The 26,754-nt window shown below is 44.5% G+C and overlaps 1 protein-coding gene across 1 annotated transcript in view; it reads right to left on the minus strand.

Moving 5' to 3' along the window:
* LRMDA (leucine rich melanocyte differentiation associated) overlaps positions 1-26,754 on the minus strand; it is a 1,236,952-nt gene that overhangs the window by 1,202,305 nt on the left and 7,893 nt on the right. Inside the window, exon 2 of the mRNA XM_040320646.1 lies at positions 7,733-7,833. Within this exon, the coding sequence (XP_040176580.1) occupies positions 7,733-7,833 (101 nt within the window). The remainder of the gene's footprint in view (positions 1-7,732; positions 7,834-26,754) is intronic.

Consider the following 26,754-nt stretch of genomic DNA (forward strand, 5'->3'; position numbering starts at 1 on the left):
AGAAGAAGGAAGACAAAAAGGTTAGAGACCCCAAGAGTAGGGGAAAGGAGAAGAGAAAAAGGGAGGACAAGAAAGAGGGGGGGGAGAGGGGGGTGAGTGGGGTGGAGAATGAACAGGGCCTTGGGATCCTCCCAGGCGATGGTAATAGGCGACTTATACTGGCAGGGTTTAACAAGGGAAAGAAGTACTCTATCCAAGGCTCGCAAATTATGAGAAACTTGGTGTGGGAGTCATTTAAAATGCTTGATATCTATTCAATAATCATTAGGGCAGTCATGTGACTGATTTTCAACCACCATAATGCTGCACATGTGATCAGTTATGACACCAGCTATTTGATGGTTTGATAGTTTGGTTGTGCCCACAAACAAATGGGACAGTTAAATTCCTGCATGTGCTGAAATGTAACTGTTATTTGAAACTGTTAAAGGGGTTGTAAAGGTTTGTTTTTTATTTTCTAAATAGGTTCCTTTAGGCTAGTGCATTGTTGGTTCAAGTATCTTTTCCTTCAATTTCCCTTCTAAATGTTTTTTTCTTTGTCTGCATTTTTCACTTCCTGTTCCTCCTCAGTAAGGTGTTCAGTAAGCTGTTCTAACTGACTTTCCACTACAACGATGATGGTGGAAAGGGTAATCAAAAAGAAAAAAGGTAAGTGAACCAACAATGCACTAGCTTAAAGGAACCAATTTAGAAAATAAAAGACAAACCTTTACAACCCCTTTAAGTCGATCATAAAAAATTTATAAACTCCCAAATCTGACATAACATTGTTTAAACTAGTTTTCTTTTGAAAGTTTGAACCTGTAAATTACTCACAATCTACAGTACCTCACAAAGGTGAGTACACCCCTCGCATTTTTGTAAATATTTTATTTTTTATTTTCAGGTGACAACACTGAAGAAATGACACTTTGCTACAATGTAAAGTGAGTGTACAGTTTGTATAACAGTGTAAATTTGATGTCCCCCTCAAAATAACTCAACACACAGCCATTGATGTCTAAACCACTGGCAAAAAGAGTACACCACTAAGTGAAATAGTCCAAATTGGACCCAAAGTGTCATTATTTTCCAGCACGGCCTTAAACCCGAGCTTCACAGGTTGTCACTGGAGTCCTCTTCCAATCCCCCATGATGACATCACGAAACTGGTGGATGTTAGAGACCTTGCTCTCCTCACCTTCAGTTTGAGGATGCCCCACAGATGCTGACTAGGGTTTAGTTCTGGAGACATGCTTGCCCAGTCAATCACCTTTACCCTCAGCTTCTTTAGCAAGGCAGTGATCATTTTGGAGGTGTGTTTGGGGTCGTTATGTTGAAATACTGCCCTGCGGCCCAGTCTCCGAAGGGAGGGGGATCATGCTCTGCTTTAGTATGTCACAGTACATGTTGGCATTCATGGTTCCCATAATGAACTGTAGCTCCCCAGTGCCGGCAGCACTCACGCAGCCCCAGACCATGACACTCCCACCACCATGCTGGACTGTAGGCAAGACACACTTGTCTTTGTACTCCTCACCTGTTTGCCACCACACACGCTTGACACCATCTGAACAAAAATACGTTCATCTTGGTCTCATCAGACCATAGGACATGGTTCCAGTAATCCATGTCCTTAATCAGCTTGTCTTCAACAAACTGTTTGCGGCTTTCTTGTGCATCATCTTTAGAAGAGGCTTCCTTCTTGGGATGACAGCCATGCAGACCAATGTGACGCAGTGTGTGGCATATGGTCTGAGCACTGACAGGCTGACCCCCACCCCTTCAACCTCTGCAGAAATGCTGGCAGCACTCGTATGTATGACACTGAGCATGCGCACTCAGCATCTTTGGTCGACCATGGCGAGGCCTGTTCTGAGTGGAACCTGTCCTGTTAAACTCCTGTATGGTCTTGGCCACCGTGCTGCAGCTCAGTTTCAGGGCCTTAGCAATCTTATTATAGCCTAGGCCATCTTTACGTAGGGCAACAACTCTTTTTTTCAAATCTTCAGAGGGTTCTTTGCCACGAGGTGCCATGTTGAACTTCCAGTGACAAGTATGAGAGAGTAAGACCCATAACACCAAATTTAATACACCCGCTCCCCATTCACAACTGAGACCTTGTAACACTAATGAGTCAAATGATAACGAGGAGGGAAAATGGCTAACTGGGCTCAATTTGGACATTTTCACTTAGAGGTGTACTCACTTTTGTTGCCAGTGGTTTAGACATTAATGGCTGTGTGGAGTTATTTTGAGGGGACAGCCAATTTACACTGTTAAACAAGCTGTATACTCACTACTTTGCTATAATGTAAAGTGTAATTTTTTCAGTTATGTCACATGAAAAGATATAATATTTAGAAAAATGTGAGGGGTGTACTCACTTTTGTGAGATACGGTGTACTGTTGAAGGTTTGACTAAAACACCAAAAAAAATTCAAATCTACGGCACAGATTAGAGAAACATGCATACAAGGAAATCAACTGAACGCATTAAGACTCACCAATTCAAGAAGAAACGATGCTCACATATTACACACAAGATTGGCATGCAGAACAAATCTTATTTAAGGCTTTGCAACAGTGTACTCACTGTACTTAAACCCCTGCTGTCAAAATGCATAAAATTAATTTCATCTGATAGACAGAGAAAGGATTTTAAAACACACGGCTCATTGTCCAATAGAAGGATGCCCTTTCCACCGATATCTTAAAATCCTTAACCATTACAAACTATTCCTACAGCAATGGTACCCACTCTAAAAGACCACATGTTTGCCTCATTCAAGTATTTGCCACACTAGATATCTGACGACAGAATTCTTGCCACATATTTCATACTAAAAACAGGATATCTATAGCTGGCTTACAGTGTAAAAATGGCACTAGTGCTTATTGTCCACATAGCCGACTGTGGCACTTTCTATCAGAGACACAAGTGTGTTCCGTGACTATACATGGCAAATAAATAAGCAGAAGGGATTATTGCACAGCAAAGAAGGTGCTTATTTGGAAACGACAATGTAATTTGGGGACCTGTATTTGAATCTCTTTTATGGTATCATTCTTCCTCGGTGTTCAACACCTGTCCCATGATTTGCATGTGTATCCTTCAGCAAGGCTGTTGTAATGTTAAAGCCCAAATCAAAAACAGAAAAATCAGCACAAGGGACATAAAACATAAAACTTACCAGTAGAAGGTGTCCCCAGTGTTGATTCCTCTGCTGTTATTAGTAATTATCCTTCGTTCTGCCCTCCACCCCCATCATCTTCTGTTGCAGCAGGGTTAATACAGCTAAAGCTGGCCATAGACAGTTCGTATCTGTGCAAGTTCAGCAGGAATCAGCTGAGATTCAAAGCATGTATCTGCAGGCTGAATGTACCCAAGCTGATTAATAGATCAACCAGCCTGTTGGATTGTACAAATGCAATTATTGCTAGCAGCTGTTATAGGATCACCTAGGATTCTGACATCATCTCTGTCGGCTTCTCAGCACGCTAATGCTCCTGGGAAATGTGTGTCATCATTTCCCAGGATGCAGTGCGCTTCCCCATTATAACTCCCCATCCAAGACTTCCAGGAAGTAAGTGCTTGTGGGCTTCATAATGCCCACAAGCAAAATGACAACTGTGTGGACATAGTTTTATAAACTTTTTTGAATAACTATGCGGCGCGGCAGCGGATTGTAAATTAGTAAGTGACTGGATTTATATTATAAAAACGCATGATGAAAGAACATACAGTACATTTAAAAAATGCCAATTGTGGTTGGAACCCCGCCAATATGGCCCGTTAGTAGGATAGTGAATCTGTAAGTCAAGCTTTTTGCATTTTTAATCCTCTTAAAAATTATTTTTGCAACTGTATTCCCTTTAGCTGTATTGTCTGTTATTAACAAAATTCTCTGTTAAAACATTTTTTTTTTGCAATTTGTTGGTGGGACGCCTTCAGTGTTTGTCCTCCACCATATTGTAAGTATACTTTCCACATCTAGGAAATCCACCATGCCAAATTGTACACACAAAGTATTCCTTATTAATGGATGTCTACTTTACCTATTGGAAGGAAACAGCTTATAGCATCAATATGCAATGTTGGGTAGTTCATGAACGCCTGCTGGTTCATCCTCAGGGCAGCAGGCATTTTAAGTTTTTTTCTGTGCCTTCATACAAGTAAAATGTCAACTCACTTGCCAAGGAGAAAAGTTAAAACAGCAAAAAGGGGTTACCTGGTGGCCATGCAAGCTATGGCTGCAAATTACTTTCTAGGAGCCCTCAAAATGAGCTGAAAAAGGGGCCAGGTTCCTCTTTCAGTATCAACATAACACATATCCATGTGCTGCCAGAGCTCTAAAGGTTATTATATTTTGCTTTACTGCATGTTTTTCTATTTAAAATGTCTTTCCATGTAACAGTTTAATTGTAGCACTTACCTTATAATGGACCACGGGGGAGACAATGGCATTGCATTCATCATCAATAACAATTATATGTATTATTATCTCGCCTTCAGACAAAAGAATCTTATACTTGTGATAAAATATTAAAGTGATATTAAACCCTCAGTTTGTAAGCACTTTCAGCAGCTGATCACTTACTGAGTATTCAGCTTCCTCATCTTTTAGACCTTCCCTATGTTCCAGTTTAAGCTGATGGCATGAGCGCTGCCCCAGGTTTTCCATTTCAGGGTGGCTCCTTTCCCTTGCAGTGTCCTATGGAGCCATCCCGCATGCAAGGACTAGATTTGTATCCTCCTGCCTAAACTGCGGCCCTTGGACTTCAGCAGTCTGTAGTAGGAATGTTCATTAGGATAATAGCATTGATCTCTACAAGCCCCGTGTAACATGTCCCCAGTTTCATATTGTCTTCTGCAGCATACATATCCCCAGCCAAAAATGTAGAATGTGCACAGACTGAAAGTCCTCTCAAGCATTACATTTATTGAACATTATGTGCAGCATTTGGTGATGTCAGGGGTCATATTTTAGTTGCCAACCACTGCCCTACACTGTTTACAACAGTAGAAACACAGAGTACCATAGCAGGGAGCAGGAGCCAACATCATTGAAAGTTGAAAACTACAATTGCTGTTGTAAGAATTTTAACAAATAGTTTATTATTAGGGAATGTTTAGTTTATTGTGCTCAATGTGTTAAACTAAAAAACATTGAGGGTTTAATACTACTTTAACCTTACAGTAAACCTATGCTTAGATCATGCACAAGATGTAGTTACGTTTTCCGAACAAACAGAAAAAGGTAATTTAAAACAAGCACAAATTCATATCTGTATCTACAAGCATTATGGAAAGTTTTAAAGCTGCACATCTTACAGTGCTGTCTAGATGAGAGGCAGTGGCTGCGACAGTGAAGGATCCAGTCGTCTGCCCTCCCCCTTTCTCTCCCTTTATTCATAAAAGGTTTTGTAATCTTTTCACAGGATGCAAGGTATTCTGTAAATGGGGGGGGGGGGTCTTGTCACTCATCCACCCCTTTTTCCTCATCCATTCACAGAGCTCCTTGTGTCCATTTGTAAATGAATGCGGAAATGGACGGCAAATGACCAGATCCTTCACTGTTGCAGTGCACTTCCTCTTATTCCTGCAGCACGAGAAGATCACCACTCTGTGTAGTACTCAGCATCACTAAAGAGGCAATTTGTATCATACACAGCAGCCAGCCAGGCATAGGATACTCTTCATTAGAGGAAACCTATTTGAGTGGTGCTGTATCCCTAAAATTTTTCCTAGATTCCATTTTGTGAGTATTGTGACAGTTCCCTTAAGCCTGAACTCCAGGAATGAGACAAAATCTACCCTTGCGGCGAGGCCCACGGCACTGCAAGGGTTAAATGCTCATTTATTCTAGTGGTACAGAGATAAAGTGTATTACTTACCCTATCACTCAGTACAGCAGGCTCCAGCTCTGTGTAGGGCTATTAATCCTGTTTTGTACATGAGGAGGCAAAAATGCAACTACAACCGGAGAGCACTTTGCCAGGGACCAGTCACATTAATTAAGGAAGCCTGCTGGAGGAAGGAATGATGTAATACACCTTATCCCTGCACCCTTAAGCCTTGTACACACCACTCACAGATCAGGTCGGAGCCGATGTACCAACAGTCCGATGTTAGTACAGCAATCTCCCCTGCTGAGCTAATTGTGTTCTGACAGGGGGACAGCCCACCCAACCAGAACACTCCGGTCAGCGCTCTTAGCCATTGGCTGAGAGCCCTGTCCGGGAGCCAGTCAGCTGCTGGTTTTCAAGCATGCTCGTCTGACAGAACTGATGTCGCCCAACATTCAGCTTGTGTGTACTAGGCTTTAGGCTAAATAAGCATTTAACCCTTGCGGTGCAGAAGCCCCACTGCAAAGGTAGATTTTGTCTCATTCCTGAAGTTCAGCTTCCTGGAGTTCAGAAAGAAGCATCTTAACTGCACAGCAAAACATTATACAACAGGTTTGTAAATTAAAGTGGAATATGTTACCAGAAAGCACATAAAAATAAAATAAAAGTAAAAACGTCCTGCACCCAATGTCAAATTAGCAGAAAACTATTTACATACACTGCAAGTGCTTGCTGATGCTAGATTTGACTGATGTATGCCTTTAAAGAGACACTGTAACCAACTAAAACATTTTGAAAAAATTAAGTATTTTAAAAAGCTAACTTGCAGCTTTCTTTTGTATTACCTTGAAAGGGTATTTTTAAGTTGGTAAACAAATATGACTACTCCAGTAGAATGAATTCCCAAGCTCAATCCCCCTCTTCTTGCTTATCATAGCTTACTCCTGTTTTGGGAATGTCTAAACCAGGGGTGTCCAACCTGCGACCTAAAATCTCTATGAAGGCGGCCCAACACAAAAATCATAAACTTACTTAAAAATGTAAATTTTTTGGGGTGAATTTTTTATAAAAATGTGGCTGGGAGATAAGTTTTATCTTCCCAACGAAAAAAAAATCTCCCACTCTTCACAATCACGCCATATTCATGTCATTGGTTTTCGGCAGCAGCCATATTTGTGAGCAACCATTTTCAAGAATGAAGCACGCCAAGGGCAACATTTGAACCAAAATATCAGATGAGCACCTTGAGAATTGCTACTCCATCCATTCAACCAGATTTTGACGCGTTAGTTTGGTGTCAAATGATGCACCCTTACTTTCAAAATGAAGATTACTCAGATAGGTGCATTATCTATATTAGGAATCGTTGACTTGTGATCTGCCCGACCTTTTCTGATCATCAGCTCTCTTTATTGTTAGTGTGTTTTATGTACGGCCCAAGATTGTGCCTCTTTGTCCAATGTGGCCCAAGAAGGTCAAAAAGGTTGGAACCCCTGGTGTTAATACTGTATGCGCTGGCCCAGCATTTATGCCCCTTACTTCACCTCCCTGCATAACCTTTTATGTAGCTATTGGGGGAGAAATGAAAATGAAGGTCATGTGAGAGACAGCACCGAGTCTGCGGACATCACATCAAAGACGGCAGTACAAGCAGCAGTCTCAGGGTTTTTTGGACATCTTAAGAGGTGTTTACACATATAACATAAGTGTAAAGTTAGTTAAAGTAAGTTAAATGCACATATATTCATATAGAAAGATTTTCCATTAAAATAAATAGGCAACAGGATCTCTTTAAAGTAGACATCCTTGAAAGAAGTATATTGTCATTAAAGCTTACTACTCAGGAACTAAGGCAAGAGTTCAAATGCTTATTTTACATAAAATGTGAGGTAAAGCCACTTACTGTAAGAAGTTAAAGCTCAGATCCAGCCTCTTTGCAAAATTACCATATTTGCCAGCAAGAAATCTTGGAATTTCGGCACAATCTTTTCCAATGTATGACACCTATAATGGCAAACAGAGTCAGATGTATTTTCCACAGATGCTTTTTCTGTTTTTAAAGTTTAGAGAAATGTCCCCCAAAATACTTTCCTTGTTCATGGTGAGAATGGTACATTGTTTAATCGTACACGGATTCTTACATTACCTGGGATATTACCTACCTGTAGTGTGCTTCTGTCTTGTAGTTCAGAAGAAATCTTCCGTCCCCCATAATCTTCTGGTGTGATGGGGACTAATAAAAGTGAGGGACTGTCGATCACAATCTATGAATGGAGGATGTGATTGAAAGGTCCATTCATAGATCAGGTTTCATTCACGGAAGCTGTAGTAAAGACTTTGAATGGAGGAGAGCTTGATGGAAAGGGCGGGCACTCTTTATGACAGCTCCTCTATTTTATTACCCCCAACCATACTAGAAGATTACAATGGCAGATGTGGGGGGGCATCGGAGGATGGCAGATTTCTACTGAACTAGAAGACACATCGCACTGAAAGCAAATAATGCCCCTTGCACTTAACTTGTAGTTTTTACTTTGTAGGCAAACTTAGGGCTTTAAGTTGGCAATACACCTGCAGAATTGTATTGGAAAGGTTTGGTTCTTGCAACGTTCTTTTGATTTTCGAATGGTCAGTGGGGTCAACATACTGTATTTGCTGGCATAGAAGACTACCTTTTACACTTAAAAAAACTGGCCAATGTGCCCATTGTGCTCCTACTGCGCTCCCTGCCCTGTAATGGGAAGCACTGCCGAGCAAGCAAAGTGTCGCTGCATCGGCGCTTTGCGGGTGGGTTTAACCCTTATAAACTGCTAAATACCTTTTCTCATCAGCAGTATATAGCAGTCTTGTGACTTCTATCAGTTACACAGTGGGCAAAGTTGAAAAAATACAAAAGTCCATCAAGTCCAACCTATGTGTGTGATTTCATGCCAGTATTACATTGCATATCCCTATATGTTGTGGTCGTGCAGGTGCTTATCTAATAGTTGTTTTAAATGATCAATGCTCCCCCCTGAAACCACCGCTTATGGAAGAGAATTCCACATCCTAACGGATCTTACAGTGAAGAACCCTCTACGCAGTTTAACCACTTGCTTACTGGGCACTTAAACACCCCTCCTGCCCAGAGCAATTTTCAGCTTTCAGCGCTGTCACACTTTGAATGACAATTACTCAGTCATGCAACACTGTACCCAAATGATTTTTTTTGTCCTTTTTTTCCCACAAATAGAGCTTTCTTTTGGTGGTATTTGATCACCTCTGGGTTTTTTATTTTTTGCGCTATTAATGAAAAAAGACCGAAAATTTGGAAAAAAAATGATTTTTTCTTAGTTTCTGTGATAAAATTTTGCAAATTATTAATATTTCTTCATAAATTTTGGCCACAATTTATACTGCTACATGTCTTTGATAAAAATAACCCAAAATTTTTGGAAGTTATTTGGTCTGTGTGAAAGTTTTAGAGTCTACAAGCTATAGTGCAAATCATAAAAAATTGTCACATCTGATCACACCTGATGTACTGAAGGCCTATCTCATTTCTTGGGACCCTAACAAGCCAGGAAAGTACAAATGCCCCCAAAATAACCCCTTTTTGGAAAGTAGACATCCCAAGGTATTTAGTAAGAGGCATGGTGAGTTATTTGAAGTTGTGTTTTTTTCCCACAATACTTTGCAAAATAAAGATTTTTATTTTTCATTTAAAAAATTTCTCAAAATTGTCATTGTAATAGCTTATTTCTCTCACATGGCATGTGCATACCACAAATGACACCCCAAAATACATTCTGCTACTCCTCCTGAGTAAAACGATACCCCATGTGTGAGACTTTTTTACTGCCTGGCCACATACAGAGGCCCAACATGCAGGAAGCGCCATCAGGGGTTTTAGGAGCATAAAATTGCACATCTAACTAGTTGACTACCTATTACACTTTTGAAGGCCCTGGAACACCAGGACAATGGAATTACCAACACACTGACCCCATTTTGGAAAGCTAACACCCCAACGTATAATCTATGAGGCATAATGAGTCTTTTGAATGGTTCATTTTTTTCCAGAAGTTTTTGGAACATGTGGAAGAAAAATGAAAACTCATTTTTTTTACACAAAGTTGTATGTTTCTAAGATATTTCCAACACATAGCATTTAGATAGCAAAAATTACACCCCAAAATACATTCTGCTACTCCTCCTGAGTACAACAATACCATGTGTGTGAGACTTCTACATAGCCTGACCACATACAAAGATCCAACATGCAAGGAACACCGTCGGGTGTTCCAGAGACACATAGTATGCACATACCAAGAATTACACCTCAAAATACATTATGCTGAGCAAAGCGTAAACAAAAGATTACCTGTGGTAATAGTAGCGCAGTTCTACAGCAGGATAGCACTGGTCCAGGCAGCAGGCAGGGACTTGGTCAGCAACGTCCAGGCAGGGATACTGTCCCGTCAGGGTTAGTGCAGGTGGTCAGTTCATGCAACAGGCAGAGGCATGATGGCATAGGTCCTACAGGCAGCAGGCAGAAGTAGGGCCTCGTTCAGGACAGAATGGGGACAGGGGTAGAGGCTTCTCCCACCCAAATCTCTTTGAAGCCTCCGGGCAACCAGACCCTAATCTAGGATGAGAAAACGAAAAAGTTTTCTTCATCCAGAAAAACTTTTCTGGCGCCCCTCACATATGTGAGACCCCTGTGTTCCCACTAGTCCAGTAGCAGGGTACAAGATCAGTCCATGAGGCAGGCAAAAACATGGTCAAACAGTCCGAGGTCAGTTCCAGATCAGGCAGAGGCAGTACAGAATCGTTAGGCAGAAGAATGGTCGAAAAAACAGTCCAGGGTCAATTCCAAATCGGGCAGAGGCATTACAAAATCGTTAGGCAGAATCGTGGTCAAAAAACAAGCCGGGGTCAGTTACAGAGCAGGCGGTGGCATAAGGGGTGTGAAGGTGTGTGAAGGCAGGAACGGAGGATTAATACTTTAGTTTGGTGTGGTAACGGCGAAAACAGTCAATTATACAGAGGCCTGGTTTGGAAGGACAATCGGCACAATGGTAAGCTGTGTCTCGTCTGACTCCTTCACTGGCGCATACCTTGCATCGTTTTTGACGTCGTCGGCCTGTTTCTGTGGGAGGGACTTTATCGGGAAAATGACGCTCGGCGAGACGACTTAAAACATCAGATCGGATGGTTTGGGGTGCATCGTTGTGGAAAATAAGAGCAGTGATAAGGTCCTCTTGGTAGCCAAGGAAGCGTTTGGGGTTTTGGGTGGAGTTGCTGTAAATTACAAAAGAATTGTATATGGCCAATTGAAAAAAAAAAATGGCAACTTTTTTGTACCAATGGTACGTTCTTCTTGTGGCAAGATAGGGCTCAAGCATCTGGTCATTGAAGTCGACCCCCCCCATAAACAAATTATAGTCCTGGATGCAAGTGGGCTTTCGGATGGTGGTGCCACGCCTTCTGCGGGTTTCAACAATGGTGTCATTGTGGATAGTAGATAGCATATAGACACCCCTTCTGTCCTTCCACTTCACCGCCAAAACCGCATTGTTACGCAGACTTGCTGATTCTCCTCTTTTCAACTTTTGGTTCACCAGGCTTTGAGGAAAGCCTTTCCTATTGTTTCTGACGGTGCCACATGCTGGCGTCTGCTTCCGGTGCAGGTTGTGGAACAGGGGAAGAGAGGTGTAGAAATTATCTACGTATAGATGGTATCCTTTGTCTAATAGGGGGTTGATTAGTTCCCAAACAATTTTGCCACTTGATCCCAAGTAGTCTGGGCAATTAGGGGGATTGATCTGGGTGTCCTTGCCTTCGTATACTCTGTAGGCATACAGGTAACCTGTGACTCGGTCACACAATTTGTAGACCTTCACACCATAGCGGGCTCTTTTGCTGGGCATGAATTGTTTTATTTGGAGTCTGCCACTAAATTTGATAAGGGACTCATCCACACAGATGTGTTGGTCCGGGGTGTACAATTGGGGGAATTTCTCGGAAAAATAATTGAGTAAGGGCCGGATTTTGAAGAGCCTGTCATGATCTGGGTGATTTCGGGGGTGGCACTGGGTATTGTCGTTGAAATGTAGGAATCTCATTATGGCAAAGTATCGGGCTCTGGGCATTATGGTGGAGAAGATGGGCATGTGGTAGATCGGGTTTTTGGACCAAAAGTGTTTTTTGGGTTGAGTCCCATACAAAATGTGAGGCCTAAAAAAATTTTGAACTCGTCCAACGTAAGGTCTCTCCACTGGAAGGGACGGGCATAGTAGGACGTGGGATTGTTTTCAATAAATTGCTGTGCAAATAGGTTGCACTGGGCCACAATTTCGGATAGCATGTCCTCTGTAAACATGAGGTTAAAATAATCGAGTGGGGTAAAATTCTCCGTGTTCACTTGGATTCCTGGCTGGGCCGTGAAAGGGGGAATGTTGGCTTCTCCTGAAGTAGCAGGAAGCCACAAGGGGTTCTGAAGGGCATAGGGAAGGCTGGCATGGGTCCTGGAAGTTTGTTGCCGAGGCACGGCGGTGCTGGCAGATGGCACGGCGGTGCTGGCAGATGGCACGGCGGTGCTGGCAGATGGCACGGCGGTGCTGGCAGATGGCACTGCCTCCTCACGCCTTTGTTTAGCCGGCCGGCTATCTTCCTCCTCTGAGTCACTCAGTGTTGCGCTACTGATGGCTGGCTCATAAGCGACGTCAAACTCCGAATCAGAGTTGGAAAGGGACTCTGAAAGAGAGAGCTCCACGTTGCTCTCGTCGGGGGCAGAAATTATTTGGAAAGCCTCCTGAAGGGAATAGGACATTTTGGACATTTTGCTGGTGTGTGCTAAACCTTCACTGATGGGCACTGATTGGCAGCACAGGTGGGCACTGATTGGCAGCACAGGTGGGCACTGATTGGCGGCTCAGGCGGGTACCGATTGGCTGCACAGGCGGGTACCGATTGGCGGCTCAGGCGGGTACCGATTGGCGGCTCAGGCGGGTACCGATTGGCGGCACAGGCGGGCACTGATTGGCGGCACAGGCAGGCACTGATTGGCGGCACAGGCAGGCACTGATTGGCGGCACAGGCGGGCACCGATTGGCGGCTCAGGCGGGTACCGATTGGCGGCACAGGCGGGTACCGATTGGCGGCACAGGCGGGTACCGATTGGCGGCACAGGCGGGCACCGATTGGCGGCACAGGCGGGTACCGATTGGCGGCACAGGCGGGTACCGATTGGCGGCACAGGCGGGTACCGATTGGCGGCACAGGCGGGCACTGATTGGCGGCACAGATGGGCACTGATTGGCGGCACAGGCGGGCACTGATTGGCGGCACAGGTTGGCACTGATTGGCGGCACAGGCAGGCACCGATTGGCGGCACAGGCGGGTACTGACTGGCGGCACAGGCGGGTACTGACTGGCGGCACAGGCGGGCACTGATTGGCGGCACAGGCGGGCACTGATTGGCGGCACAGGCAGGCACTGATTGGCGGCACAGGCAGGCACTGATTGGCGGCACAGGCAGGCACCGATTGGCGGCTCAGGCGGGTACCGATTGGCGGCTCAGGCGGGTACCGATTGGCGGCTCAGGCGGGTACCGATTGGCGGCACAGGCGGGTACCGATTGGCGGCACAGGCGGGCACTGATTGGCGGCACAGGCGGGTACCGATTGGCGGCACAGGCGGGTACCGATTGGCGGCACAGGCGGGCACTGATTGGCGGCACAGATGGGCACTGATTGGCGGCACAGGCGGGCACTGATTGGCGGCACAGGTTGGCACTGATTGGCGGCACAGGCAGGCACCGATTGGCGGCACAGGCGGGTACTGACTGGCGGCACAGGCGGGCACTGATTGGCGGCACAGGCGGGCACTGATTGGCGGCACAGGCGGGCACTGATTGGCGGCACAGGCAGGCACTGATTGGCGGCACAGGCAGGCACTGATTGGCGGCACAGGCGGGCACTGATTGGCACACAGGCGGGCACTGATTGGCAGCACAGGTGGGAACTGATTGGCGGCACTGGGATGGCTTGCACTGGGAATGGATTGCACTGGGATGGATGGCACTGGGATGGATGGCACTGGGATGGATGGCACTGGGATGGATGGCACTGGGATGGATGGCACTGGGATGGATGGCAGGCACTTTGTAACACTGTAACTGTAACGATTTTCACTCACTTTTCTCTCCTCACACGCTGTCTCTGTGTGAGGAGGGAGAGGCGGCAATGAGAGATGATCTCATATGTTTACATTTGAGATCTCCTCTCATTGGCCGCCCAGATCGCATCGCAAACGGCCACTCTGATTGGCCGTTTGCGGCGATCTCTAATTGGCTGTGTCCAAGGGACACGGGCAAAACAAAATTTCCCCGCTGCGCGCTCTGGAGCGCGCGCGGGGACCGCCCAAAGGGGCGGCCGTCAATTGACGGCGCTTTGGCTTTTGGGATCCCCGCTGTAGCCGTCAATAGACGGCGTGCGGATCCCAAGTGGTTAAGGCCCTTTTCACACTGGGTGCGTTGGCGCTTTACAGTAAATTTTGCGGCGCTATTCGGCTGATATCAGGCGCTTTTAACCCCGCTAGTGGGCGAAAAAGGGTTAAAACCATCCGCAAAGCGCCGCTACATTGGTGCTTTGCCGGCGGTATAGCCGCGGTGTCCATTAATTTCAATGGGCAGGAGCGGTATACTTAGCGGAGGCGTTATTCTCTTAGCAGCTAGGGTAGTCACTCAGCTCTAGCAGTGCTGGCCCCTGACTGGTTTCACCAATGTCATTCAACGGGGCGTACATATTGGGATGTTCCAGCCCAGGACCGGCCTCCCTGACTCATTGTCCTCTATCCTTCCTGTCACCCATCTACTCTGCTTTGGTGCCTGCACAGCTTTGTCTCCACCTGCCTCTGTACTGGCCCCTGCCAGCACCTGCCTGGTACAATCCCAACTCTCCTTTAGTACGGAGGGACTTCTCAGTGCCGACACTTGCTTCTCTAGATTCAGAACCTGGGCTTCCAGGGAAACAATATGCTTACATTTTGCAAAGCAGCATTCGCCCTCGATCAGATGATCAAGGAACGAATACATGCCGCAAGATGTACACCGAGACGCATCAACACAGCCGCCAGTTATCGTACCCATTAATTGAATGGGGATTAATTGACGTGCACTCACAGCCCTCGTGCACTCATGTTGTCCGGAGCTCAGTGCTCCCCGTCCACCTCTACACTCGCCTTGTGAATATGCATTTTCTCCTGTGTATTTCTTACACTGAACTTCTGCTACAATCACTAACAGAGTCAAAACCCAGAAAAGTCACCACATGACTTCAGCATGCCCAATCATGCTGAGGTATGGAGCAGCCAATCCTGGGAGAGCTGCAGATGAAAGGAGGAGGGTATCTGAAATACACCAAATGTCTCTCTCAGGCTCGTGCATGAGATATGTAAATCACCTGTCACTCACAGCAAGGGGGAGGAACTGACTCATATTTCTCTGTCTGTTTTCATCTCACTGAAAAAAGATAATAGGACTGCTCAGAGCTGGAAAAACTCTTTGGTGCAACTCATACTGTGACAGTATGAAATCCTATACTGTACAAGGTGCAAGCCTTAATTTAAAAAAAAGTAAACATAAAATTCAGGTTTATATCCACTTTAAGTTTACGTTGTAAATCAAAAAAATTGGATAAGCATAAGCAAAGAAAGCCATTTGGCACTAGTTTGGATAAAAGACCTTACAGTAGAGACCAGCATGGGTCTCATTTAAACAAACTAACTTTAGACCTCAAAGTTTGTGAAAACACTGTCTGAGGCTACAATGCTACTTTGTATTCATAAATTATTTCAAAACCTAACTATATCTCCGGTTCCAATGAGGGTTGGTTATTTGAAATTTTCATTTAGTCAACCCCTGTAACTTCCAAAAAAAAAAAAAAAAAAAACACACACACACACACAACACACGTTTAAATACAATACGTACATAGAACTGAAAGAGTAGGTTTTCAACATGTGAAAGCTTGCATATGGTGAGATCAGCAAATACAAAATGCTTGTAAAAGCTACAACCCTCACGGGACTTGTATGCTTACGGTTAGATTTTAATGAGATGCCCCTATTGGCCATCGTTTCTGGGCTGCCCCCTATGACCGCAGAACTTTGTGGTCTCCTATCTTTCTATACTAAAGTAATTAGTATAACCCGTGGGTAATGAAATGTTGATGTCTTTAGTTTATCCTTCGGCCTTATACAAGAAAGAAAAGAGATAGAATAATATAAACAGAGGGAAGCCTGTGGTTTTAGGCTAAGGCCTCTATTATCCTTCTAAAAACAAAGGCCAGTGCATCTTCATACACTGAAAAAGAGCTACCAGTGTGTGTGGGGGGGGGGGGGGGAGCAGACCACAGAGAAGGGATAACCCTGGAAGCAAAGTACGAGTAAAAAGTTATTAGTTCATTGAAGGCTGGTTTTCACTGCATGCATTTTAGCAATTGCATTGACTAAGGTATAAAATGCTAGGTAAATAGCAAATAGGTATATATACACATACATACACACACACACACACACACAGTTAGGTAGATTCAGGTACAATGGATTAACTTTAGGGCGGCGTAGCCTAGCCTGTTTAGGCTACACCGCCGTAAATTAGCTAGGCTAGCAATGATTCTCAATATACTTAGCTGCTAATTTACGGTGGTGAAGCCTAAAACGAGCGGGCGTAAGGGCGCCTAATTCAAATGGGTTGGGGGGGGGCGTGTTTCATGTTAATGAGGCTTGACCTCACGTTTTTTTACGTTTTTTGTCACTGCGCATGCGCCGGGCGACTACATTTCCCAGTGTGCATTGCGGCTAAGTACGCCGTACGGGCCTATTGATTTCGACGTGGACGTAAACAACGTAAATCAAGATTCGCGGACGACTTACGCAAATGACGTAAAAATGTTGCATTTCTCGGCGGGAACGGCGGCCATACTTAACATTACTATTCCACTAGAGCCTAGCACTAACTTTACGCAGCCTATCTCTTACATAAACGGCGTAAAAGTCCTGCGTCGGCCTGGCGTTCGTTCGCGAATCGGCGTATCCCCTCATTTACATAATCTACGCCGGCTGCAATGGAAGCGCCATCTAGCGGCCATCAGAAACATTGCAATCTAAGATAGGACGGCGCAAGCCGTCGTATCTTAGATATGTTTAAGTGTATCTCTGTTAGAGAATACACTTAAAACATAGGTCGGTGCAGATTCAGAGTTAGGTCGGCTTATCTGTAGATAAGCCGGCCTAACTCTTTCTGAATCTACCTAAGTATCTCACAAGAGTGAGTGCACCCATCACATTTTGTAAATATTTTAGTATATATTTTTTATGTGACAACACTGAAGAAATTACAGCATAGTATAACAGTGTAAATAACAGTGTAAATTTGCTGTCCCCTCAAAATAACTCAACACACAGCCAATAATGTCTAAACTGCTGGCAAAAAAAGCAATTGGCCATTTCCCCTTCCTGGTGTTATGTGACTCATCAGTGTTACAAGGTCTTAGGTGTGTTAATTTTAGTATTATCTCTCTCACTCTCTCATACTGGTCACTGGAAGTTCAAAATGGCACCTCATGGCAAATAACTCTCTGAGGATCTGAAGAAAAAAAAAAAAAAGACGGTCTAGGCCAGGGATATGCAATAAGCGGACCTCCAGCTGTTGCAGAACTACAAGTCCCATGAGGCATAGCAAGACTGACAGCCAAAAGCATGACACGCAGAGGCATGGCGGGACTTGTAGTTTTGCAACAGCTGGAGGTCTGCTAATTGCATAACTCTGGTCTAGGCTATAAAAGGATTGCCAAGACCCTGAAACTGAGCTGCAGCACTGTGGCCAAGACCATACAGGAGTTTAACAGGCCTCCCCATGGTCGACCAAAGAAGTTGAGTGCACATGCTCAGAATCATATCCAGGGGTTGTCTTTGGGAAATAGATGTACAAGTGCTGTCAGCATTGCTGCAGAGGTTGAAGGGGTGGGGAGTCAGCCTGTCAGTGCTCAGACCATACGCTGCACGCTGCATCAAATTGGTCTGCATGACTCTTTTTCCAGAAGGAAGCCTCTTCTAAAGATGATGCACAAGAAAGCCTGCAAACAGTTTGCTGAAGACAAGCAGACTAAGGACTAGGGACATGGATTACTGGAACCATGTCCTGTGGTTTGAGGAGACCAAGATGAACTTTTTTGGTTCACATGTTGTCAAGCGTGTGTGGCGGCAACCAGGTGAGGAGTACAAAGACAAGTTTGTCTTTCCTAAAGTCAAGCATGGTGGTGGGAGTGTCATGGTCTGGGGCTGCATGAGTGGTGCCGGCACTGGGGAGCTACAGTTCATTGAGGGAACCATGAATGCTAACATGTACTGTGACATACTTAAGGAGAGCATGATCCCCCTTCAGAAACTGGGCCGCAGGGCAGTATTCCAACATGATAATGACCCAAAACACACCTCCAAGACGACCACTGCCTTGCCAAGGAAGGAGCCGAGCATGTCTCCAGACCTAAACCCTGTTGGGCATCCTCAAACGGAAGGTGGAGGAGTGCAAGGTCTCTAACATCCACCAGCTCTGTGATGTCATCATGGAGGAGTGGAAGAGGACTGCATTGGCAACCTGTGAAGCTCTAGTGAACTCCATGCCCAAGAGTAGAGGTAGACAGATATGGGTTTTTCTCTGGTCGATGCCGATATTTAGAAATTGTGGCGGCCGATATATATGATGCCGCCACTCCACTCCTTCCTGCTTACTCCTGTCACTCTAGCACACACTTGATGTCCTCAGTACAGATGCCACTCGTTTGGAACTGACAGGTGGCACTAGTATGGGACAGATAGCACTGGCAAGTTATACTGACTGGTGGCACTGATCGGCGGTGGCACTGGCAGGTTTCACACTAAGCCGAGTGCAACTGTGTGAAAGAGAAAGAGAAAGAGAGAGAGGTCAGCTCGATGTCTGGGGTGGGCGGGACCCAGCAGCTAAATTACACCAGCCAATGATTAGGCTGCTTTAGAAAGGGGGCAGGGCCACATACACATAGTGGCCCGCCCAGATACCATCCCATTGACTGGTGTAATATAGCTGCTGGGTCCCGCCCACCCCCGACATCGAGCTGACAGCTCCTCTCTCTCTCCTCTCCGTTACTTGTCAGTTTCACACTCAGCGCGGCGCTTGATGCTGCCAGAGCCGCTGAGTGTGGAGAAGGGAGGAGGAATGGCGGTCAGTGTAAAATATCGGCCTAATTTTGATAATAATCGGCCGATGACGATTTATCAAAAATTGCCAAATATCGGCCAGCCGATATATCGGTCTACCCCTACCCAAGAGGGTTAAATGGGTTGTAAAGGTTTGTTTTTTATTTTCTAAATATGTTTCTTTAAGCTAGTGCATTGTTGGTTCACTTACCTTTTCCTCCCATTTCCCTTCTAAATGTGAGAAATTCAGACAAAGAAATAAAACATTTTAAAGGGAAATCAAAGGAAAAGGTAAGAGAACCAACAATGCACTAGCTTAAAGGAACCTATTTAGAAAATAAATAAAACAAACCTTTACAACCCCTTTAAGGCAGTGCTGGAAAATAATGGTGACAACACAAAATATTGACACTTCGGGCCCAATTTGGACATTTTCACTTAGAGGTGTACTAGAGCTGCACGATTAATCATTAAAGAATCAGATCACGATTCTTCCCCCCTCACGATCTTAAAGCGTTTTCCCGATTCTATGCAGCGTTCTCTGCTCACAGCTGTCTAAAATAAAGGAAAAAAACACACAGGCAGCCTGCCCAGTTTCTCACAACACCGCTTAGACCAGGCATGTCCAAAGTCAGGCCCGGGGGCAAAATGCGGCCCCCCCTGTTGATTTAATATGGCCCCCCTGGGCATTTGGATATATATATTGTTTGTGGCCCCCAGTGCCACAAAAGATATATACTGTATTTATTGGTGCTGCCTTGGAGGCGACAGGGAGGGGGCAGGACGAGCGACGTCAGATTACATGAAGAGAATCTCCTGTTTACTCAGCAGTGTCTGTATTGGAAGTCCTGTCTCCTGGGATGCCATTGGACGACTGTTCTGTCTATCATAGGAGGCAGAATTTGTATTAAAGAGGTCACAGGGTAAACAAGACATTCTCCTGTTTGTAATCTGTCTGCATTTGTCCCGCCCCCTCCCTCTGCCCTGCGAGGCTGCAGATGGGCATCGTTCAGGCTGCACTGATGGCAATGGTAAGGCTGCATTTATGGCACATGTGAGGCTGCATTTATGGCACATGTGAGGCTGCATTGGTTGCAATGGTGAGGTTGCAATGGTAAGGCTGCATTGGTTGCAATGGTAAGGCTGCATTCATGGCAATTGTAAGGCTGCATTCATGGCAATTGTAAGCCTGTGCGTGTTATACGCCGATAAATACGGTATATCCAAATAACACGCCCAAGCTCATCCTTAGTCCTGAGCAGCGCTCGGGGATTCGTTGGGGCCACAAAAAAAATATATACAGTATATCCAAATAACACGCCCGGGCTCATCTCTTCACCACACACAGCCACAAAGGCAAGAGAATTCTTGTTGGGCCGTGTATTAGTGCTCAGACGAACACACTTAGACAGAATTTTAATGGTTCAAAGAATGTCAGGCAAAATAGTCGGCCCTTCACGCATGTTCACTTAATCAAATCTGGCCCTCTTTGAAAAAAGTTTGGACACCCCTGGCTTAGACAAAGATAAGGAGAAACATTGTAATGCTTAGGCCGGGTTCATACTATTGCGATTTGGATGCGAAATATCCGCATTCAATTCACAATATCAGGAGAATGTAAATGGCTCTCTATGGAGCGGGTTCACATACTGTATCTCCGATGCGGAACCGGTGCGAATTTGCATAGGAGCCCTGTGCATCTTTTGGTCCATTTTAGGTCCGAAGTCAGCCAAAAAGAAAAGAAGATAATCGAATTTGCGCTGAAATTAGACCTGAAACGGTGAACCAGAACGCACAGGACCCTTGCTGGTAGCCGCATCGATATTAGGTGTGAACAGAGCCTTAGTCCTTTTAGATCAAATAAATGAAGTTCGATCTGTAGAGGAGATCAGTTTAACCACTTAAAGCGGGGGTTCACCCGGACATACAACTTTTTACCCTTAGATTCCTGCTCATTTTGTCTAGGGGAATCGGCTATTTTTTTTTTTTAAATCTTCTCCACTGCTTCCGGGTATGGGCTGCAGGACTGGGCGCTCCTATTTTGATTGACAGTCTTCCGACGGTCGCATCCATCGCGTCACGATTTTCCGAAAGTAGCCGAACGTCGGTGCGCAGGCGCAGTATAGCGCTGCACCGACGTTCGGCTACTCGTGACGCGATGGATGCGATCGTCGGAAGACTGTCAATCAAAATAGGAACGCCCAGTCCCGAAGACCCATATCCGGAAGCGGCGGAGAAGATCGCTCTCTAAAACGGTAAGTACTGCTTTGATTTTAAAAATACTAGCCGATTCCCCTAGACAAAATGAGCATCAATCTAAGGTTAAAACTTATTTTTAGGGTGAACTCCCTCTTCAAAGACTAAAACATGTTTCTGACACTTGTTGTTTACAAGTTAAAAATCTGTATTTTTTGCTAGAAAATTACCAAGAACCCCCAAATATTATACATTTTTTTTTAGCAGAGACCTTAGAGAATAAAATGGCCGTTGTTGCAATATTTTATGTCACACGGTATTTGGGCAGCAGTCTTTCAAACGCAATTTATTTAGCAAAAAACACAATTTAATGAATAAAAACGACCCCAATTTTTTTGGTGCAATGTGAAAGATGATGCCGCGAGAAACATGCTTTATTCTAAGCAAAAAAAAAAAAAAAAACTGATTCTCATTTTGCCCAGAATCGTGCAGCTCTAGGGTGTACACTACTTTACATTGTAGCAGTGTAATTTATTCAGTGTTGTCACATAAAAAGATATAATAAAATATTTACAAAAATTTGAGGGGTGTACTCACTTTTGTGAGATACTGTATGTATGCACATACAGTATCTCTATGTACACACACACATATTATATCTATAGATATACACACACACACACACAGTTGAGCTCATAAGTTTACAAACCCTGTCAGAATTTATGATTTCTTGGCCATTTTTCAGAGAACATTTCTTTCACGCATGATTAGTGTTTGGCTGAAGCCATTTATTATCAATCAACTGTGTTTACTCTTTTTAAATCATAATCACAACAGAAACTACCCAAATAATCCTGACCAAAAGTTTATCAGATTTTGGCCTGATAACATGCACACAAGTTGACACAAAGGTGTTTGAATGGCTATTAAAAAGGTAACCATCCTCACCTGTGATATGTTTGCTTGTAGTGTGTGTGTGTATGTACGTACGTATGTATGTGTATATATATATATATATATATATATATATATATGTCAATGAGTTTCTGGACTCCTGACAGACCCTTGTGCCTTTAATCCAGTGCTGCACTGATGTTTCTGGATTCTGAGTCATGGGGAAAGCAAAATAATTGTCAAAGGATCTGCTGGAGAAGGCAGTTGAACTGTATAAAACAGGAAAGGGATATAAAAAGATATCCAAGGAATTGAGAATGCCAATCAGCAGTGTTCAAATTCTAACCAAGAAGTGGAAAATGGAGGGTTCTGTTGAAACCAAACCACGGTCAGGTAGACCAACTAAAATTTCAGCCACAACTGCCAGGAAAATTGTTCGGGATGCAAAGAAAAACCCACAAATAATGTCAGGTGAAATACAGGAATCTCTGAAAACATGTGGTGTGGCTGTTTCAAGATGCACAATAAGGCGGCACTTGAAGAAAAATGGGCTGCATGGTCGAGTCGCCAGAAGAAAGCCATTACTACACAAATGCCACAGAGTATCCTGCTCACAATACACCAAACGGCACAGAGATAGGCCTCAAACCTTCTGGCACAAAGTCATTTGGAGTGATGAGTCAAAATTGTGCTTTTTGGCCACAACCATAAACGCTACATTTGGAGAGTCAACAAGGTCTATGATGAAAGGTACACCATTCCTACTGTGAAACATGGAGGTGGATCGCTGATGTTTTGGGGATGTGTGAGCTACAAAAGGCACAGGAAATTTGGTCAAAATTGTTGGCAACATGAATGCAGTATGTTATCAAAAAATACTGGAGGAACATTTACATTCATCAGCCAGGAAGCTGCGCATGGGACGTACTTGGATATTCAACATGACAATGATCCAAAACACAAGGTCAAGTCGACCTGTCATTGGCTACAGCAGAATAAAGTGAAGGTTCTGGAGCGGCCAGCTCAGGTCTCCTGACCTCAATATCATTGAGCCACTCGGGGGAGATCTCAAACATGCAGTTCATGCAAAACAGCCCAAGAATTACAGGAACTGGAGGCTTTTTGGCAAGACTTCAAGCTGTCATTGATGTTAAAGTGGTTGTAAACCCCACCCCCCCCAAAAAAAAAAACATGCGAGACAAAAAAGGTATAATGAGCTAGTATGCATACTAGTTCATTATGAAATATTCGCCTTAGATCGAAGCCTCCACAGCGGTCCCAGTACACAGCGTCAGCCGGCGACATCGCTCCCGAAGTTACTTCTGGGTATCGCGGGCTCCGGCGATGTGATTGGCCGAAGCCGCAATGACGTCACTCCCACGCATGCACGCGGGAGCCGCTGGTAACGGCACACTAGCTGAAGCAACGGCACGAAAGAGCCATTGCTTCAGTGCGCGTGTGCCAATGACGTTGGCGATAAAAAAAATTGGTGGGAGTCTGGAGATCCACTTCAAGCGAACAAAACGAGCAACACAACCACTATAATATAGTTATAAATGTGGAGCAAATACAAATAGCCAAATCACAAATGTTATGTAGAATACGTTCTCTCGTGGCTGGTTAAAGTGGAAATCCTGGCAAGTTTTCAAAGCACAAGGACTCTTTATAAGACAACAATGAAGGGGGCTTTGTGCCTTGAAAGCCTTCTACGCTTTTTACTACAGATGGCTGTTAAATGTGTTAGGCTGGGTTCACACTTGTCCGACAAACGGTCCTACATTGGGAGCCTCATGTAGCATGATGTGTGAAAATCAATGTTTCCCTATGAGAGCGTCTTGTAGCGTCCTACACAAGTCGGTCCGACTTTGAAAATGCTCCCTGTACTACTTTTGGTCCTACATTGATCCTACTTCAGGCCCATTGAATATCATTGAAGTCGGACCAAAGTAGTATCCTGTTCATGAAAGTAGGATGAATGTAGGACCAATGTAGGATAAATGTAGGACCAATGTAGCAGAGCAAAGTAGGATGAAAGTAGTGTAGTAGTGTGAACCCAGCCTGAGTCCCACAGCCAATCTAGATGTCCACTTTTCAGTCATGTGAGTTACATTAGAAAAATCACCCAAAAATTATCAATTGACACAGTAAAAAGGGTGACCAATATGGGACATTGTCAGGGCGAATTCCACTGAGCCGTCCCCATTGTTGTTTTTCCTTTATGACTGTTAGGCCACCCCACAAAAGGTAAAATCCAATTCCAAAATGGCCACAATGCCACTGAAACAGTTTAGGGAGAGCCCGTGAACATATAAATATAGGCGCTGTCCCTGCTTTAAATTGTGCGAGCTCTAAGGCCATCAAACTGATCTTGACTTCCCTAGCTAGTTTGTCAGTAACCTAGAACACAATACTTGATACAGTGCAGCGCTACTAATCATATAAACATCCAGTATAATATACAAATAAATGTATCCACAAAAATAAAAAGAAACTCAAACTAAAAACAGATACAATGCAAACAAAAACAAATACAATGAAACTAAATATCGTCCTTCAGTATATCAGTCTTTCATATTGTAAAATCCACCAAGGTGCTTATCAGTCTTCTAAATAAATATTAAAAAGACCGATATACTCATTGGCGTGCGCACAGGGTGTGCCAGGGCATGCCCTATTCACCCCATGTGGTGCAAATCCCCCCCAGCTGCTTGGCTGTGTTTACTATGCTTCAATTTGTGAATGAACGGGAGGCCACTCAGCACAGAGCACTTCCCATTCATTCACAGTACAGTGCAGCTGGGGCTGCAGAGGTAGGGACTGAGAAATCTCTGTCCTCGTTCCCTTTCTCCGTCTCAAATGTGAGACATCAGGGGTCTGTTTAGGTAAAAAATATATAAAATTCATATTGTGAAAAAAATCCAAAAAGTAAATAAAAAAAATACAGACACTGTCCACCGCTCTACTGACATCAATCTCTGCTCTACTGAAAAAGTCCACTGCCCCACTGACACCATCCACTGTTCTACTAACACCAATCTCTGCCCAACTGACACTGTCCACTGCCCTACTGACTGACACCAACCTCTGCCCAACTGACACCAACCTTTGCCATACTGACACATCCACTCTTCTACTGCCAGAAAACCAACCTTTGTTCTACCGACACCGAGGACTGCTTTAATAAATTTTTTTACATTGTTTGCATTTATTTATAAAAAGTGTGTGTGTCTATGCTGTGTATGTGAGATAGAGATTATACACAAACATACACACACGCACTTTGGCTTAAGATTGAGCTTTGGGGTGCACAACCTAAGGCTCCATGCACACACACTGAAGCTGATAAGCTGCAGTTTATTGGAGTTTTTTTTTTAACTACTTAAGGACCGCCTCCTGCACATATACGTCGGCAGAATGGCACAGGCAGTACAGGTACGTCGCCTTTAAGAGCCCAGCCGCGGGACCCGGGGACCCGATCCCCGCCGGCGTCCAGCGATCGATCATAGGATCTGAAGAACAGGGAGAGGTGTGTGTAAATATACCTTTCCCATTCATCACAGTGGCAGTGTCATTGATCATCTGTTCCCTGATATAGGGAAAGACGATCAATGACGTCACACGTCCAGCCCCGCCCCCCTACAGTAAGAAACACATGAGGTCACACTTAACCTCTACAGCACCCCCTAGTGGTTAACTCCTAAACTGCAATTGTCATTTTCACAGTAATCAATGCATTTTTATAGCATTTTTTGCTGTGAAATGACAATGGTCCCAAAAATGTGTCAAAATTGTCCGATGTGTCCGCCATAATGTCGCAGTCACGAAAAAAGAAAAAAGGCTGACCGTCGCCATTAGTAGTAAAAAAAAAAAAAATATTAATAAAAATTCCATAAAACTATCCCCTATTTTGTAAACGCTATAAATTTTGCGCAAAAATAGGTAGAAGAATACGTATCGGCCTAAACTGAGGAAAAAAAATATCTTTATTGGGGATATTTATTAGGGTTGTCCCGATACCACTTTTTTAGGACCGAGTACAAGTACCGATACTTTTTTTCATGTACTCGCCGATACTCTACCGATACTTTTTTTTAAATGTGTCCCCAAATGCAGCCACGTCCCCCCACATATGCAGCCACGTCCCAAACATATCCAGCCATGTCCCCAAACATATACAGCCATGTCCCCAAGCATATGCAGCCATGTCCCCAAACATATGCAGCCATGTCCCCAAACATATCCAGCCATGTCCCCAAACATATCCAGCCATGTCCCCAAACATATCCAGCCATGTCCCCAAACATATCCAGCCATGTCCCCAAACATATCCAGCCATGTCCCCAAACATATGCAGCCATGTCCCCAAACATATACAGCCATGTCCCCAACATATGCAGCCATGTCCCCCCCCATATCCAGCCATGTCCCCCCCATATCCAGCCATGTCCCCCCCATATCCAGCCATGTCCCCCCCATATCCAGCCATGTCCCCCGTACCTACTGTAAATGATGCTGCCGCGTTAATCACCGCGCGGGGAACATTACAGTCAGCTTTCGTTTGAATAGCTGTTTTCCCCGCCGCGCTGTGTATAGAAACACTCCCCCTTGCTCGCG

This window comes from Rana temporaria, chromosome 8 (assembly GCF_905171775.1).
Source record: "Rana temporaria chromosome 8, aRanTem1.1, whole genome shotgun sequence".
NCBI lineage: Eukaryota > Metazoa > Chordata > Amphibia > Anura > Ranidae > Rana > Rana temporaria.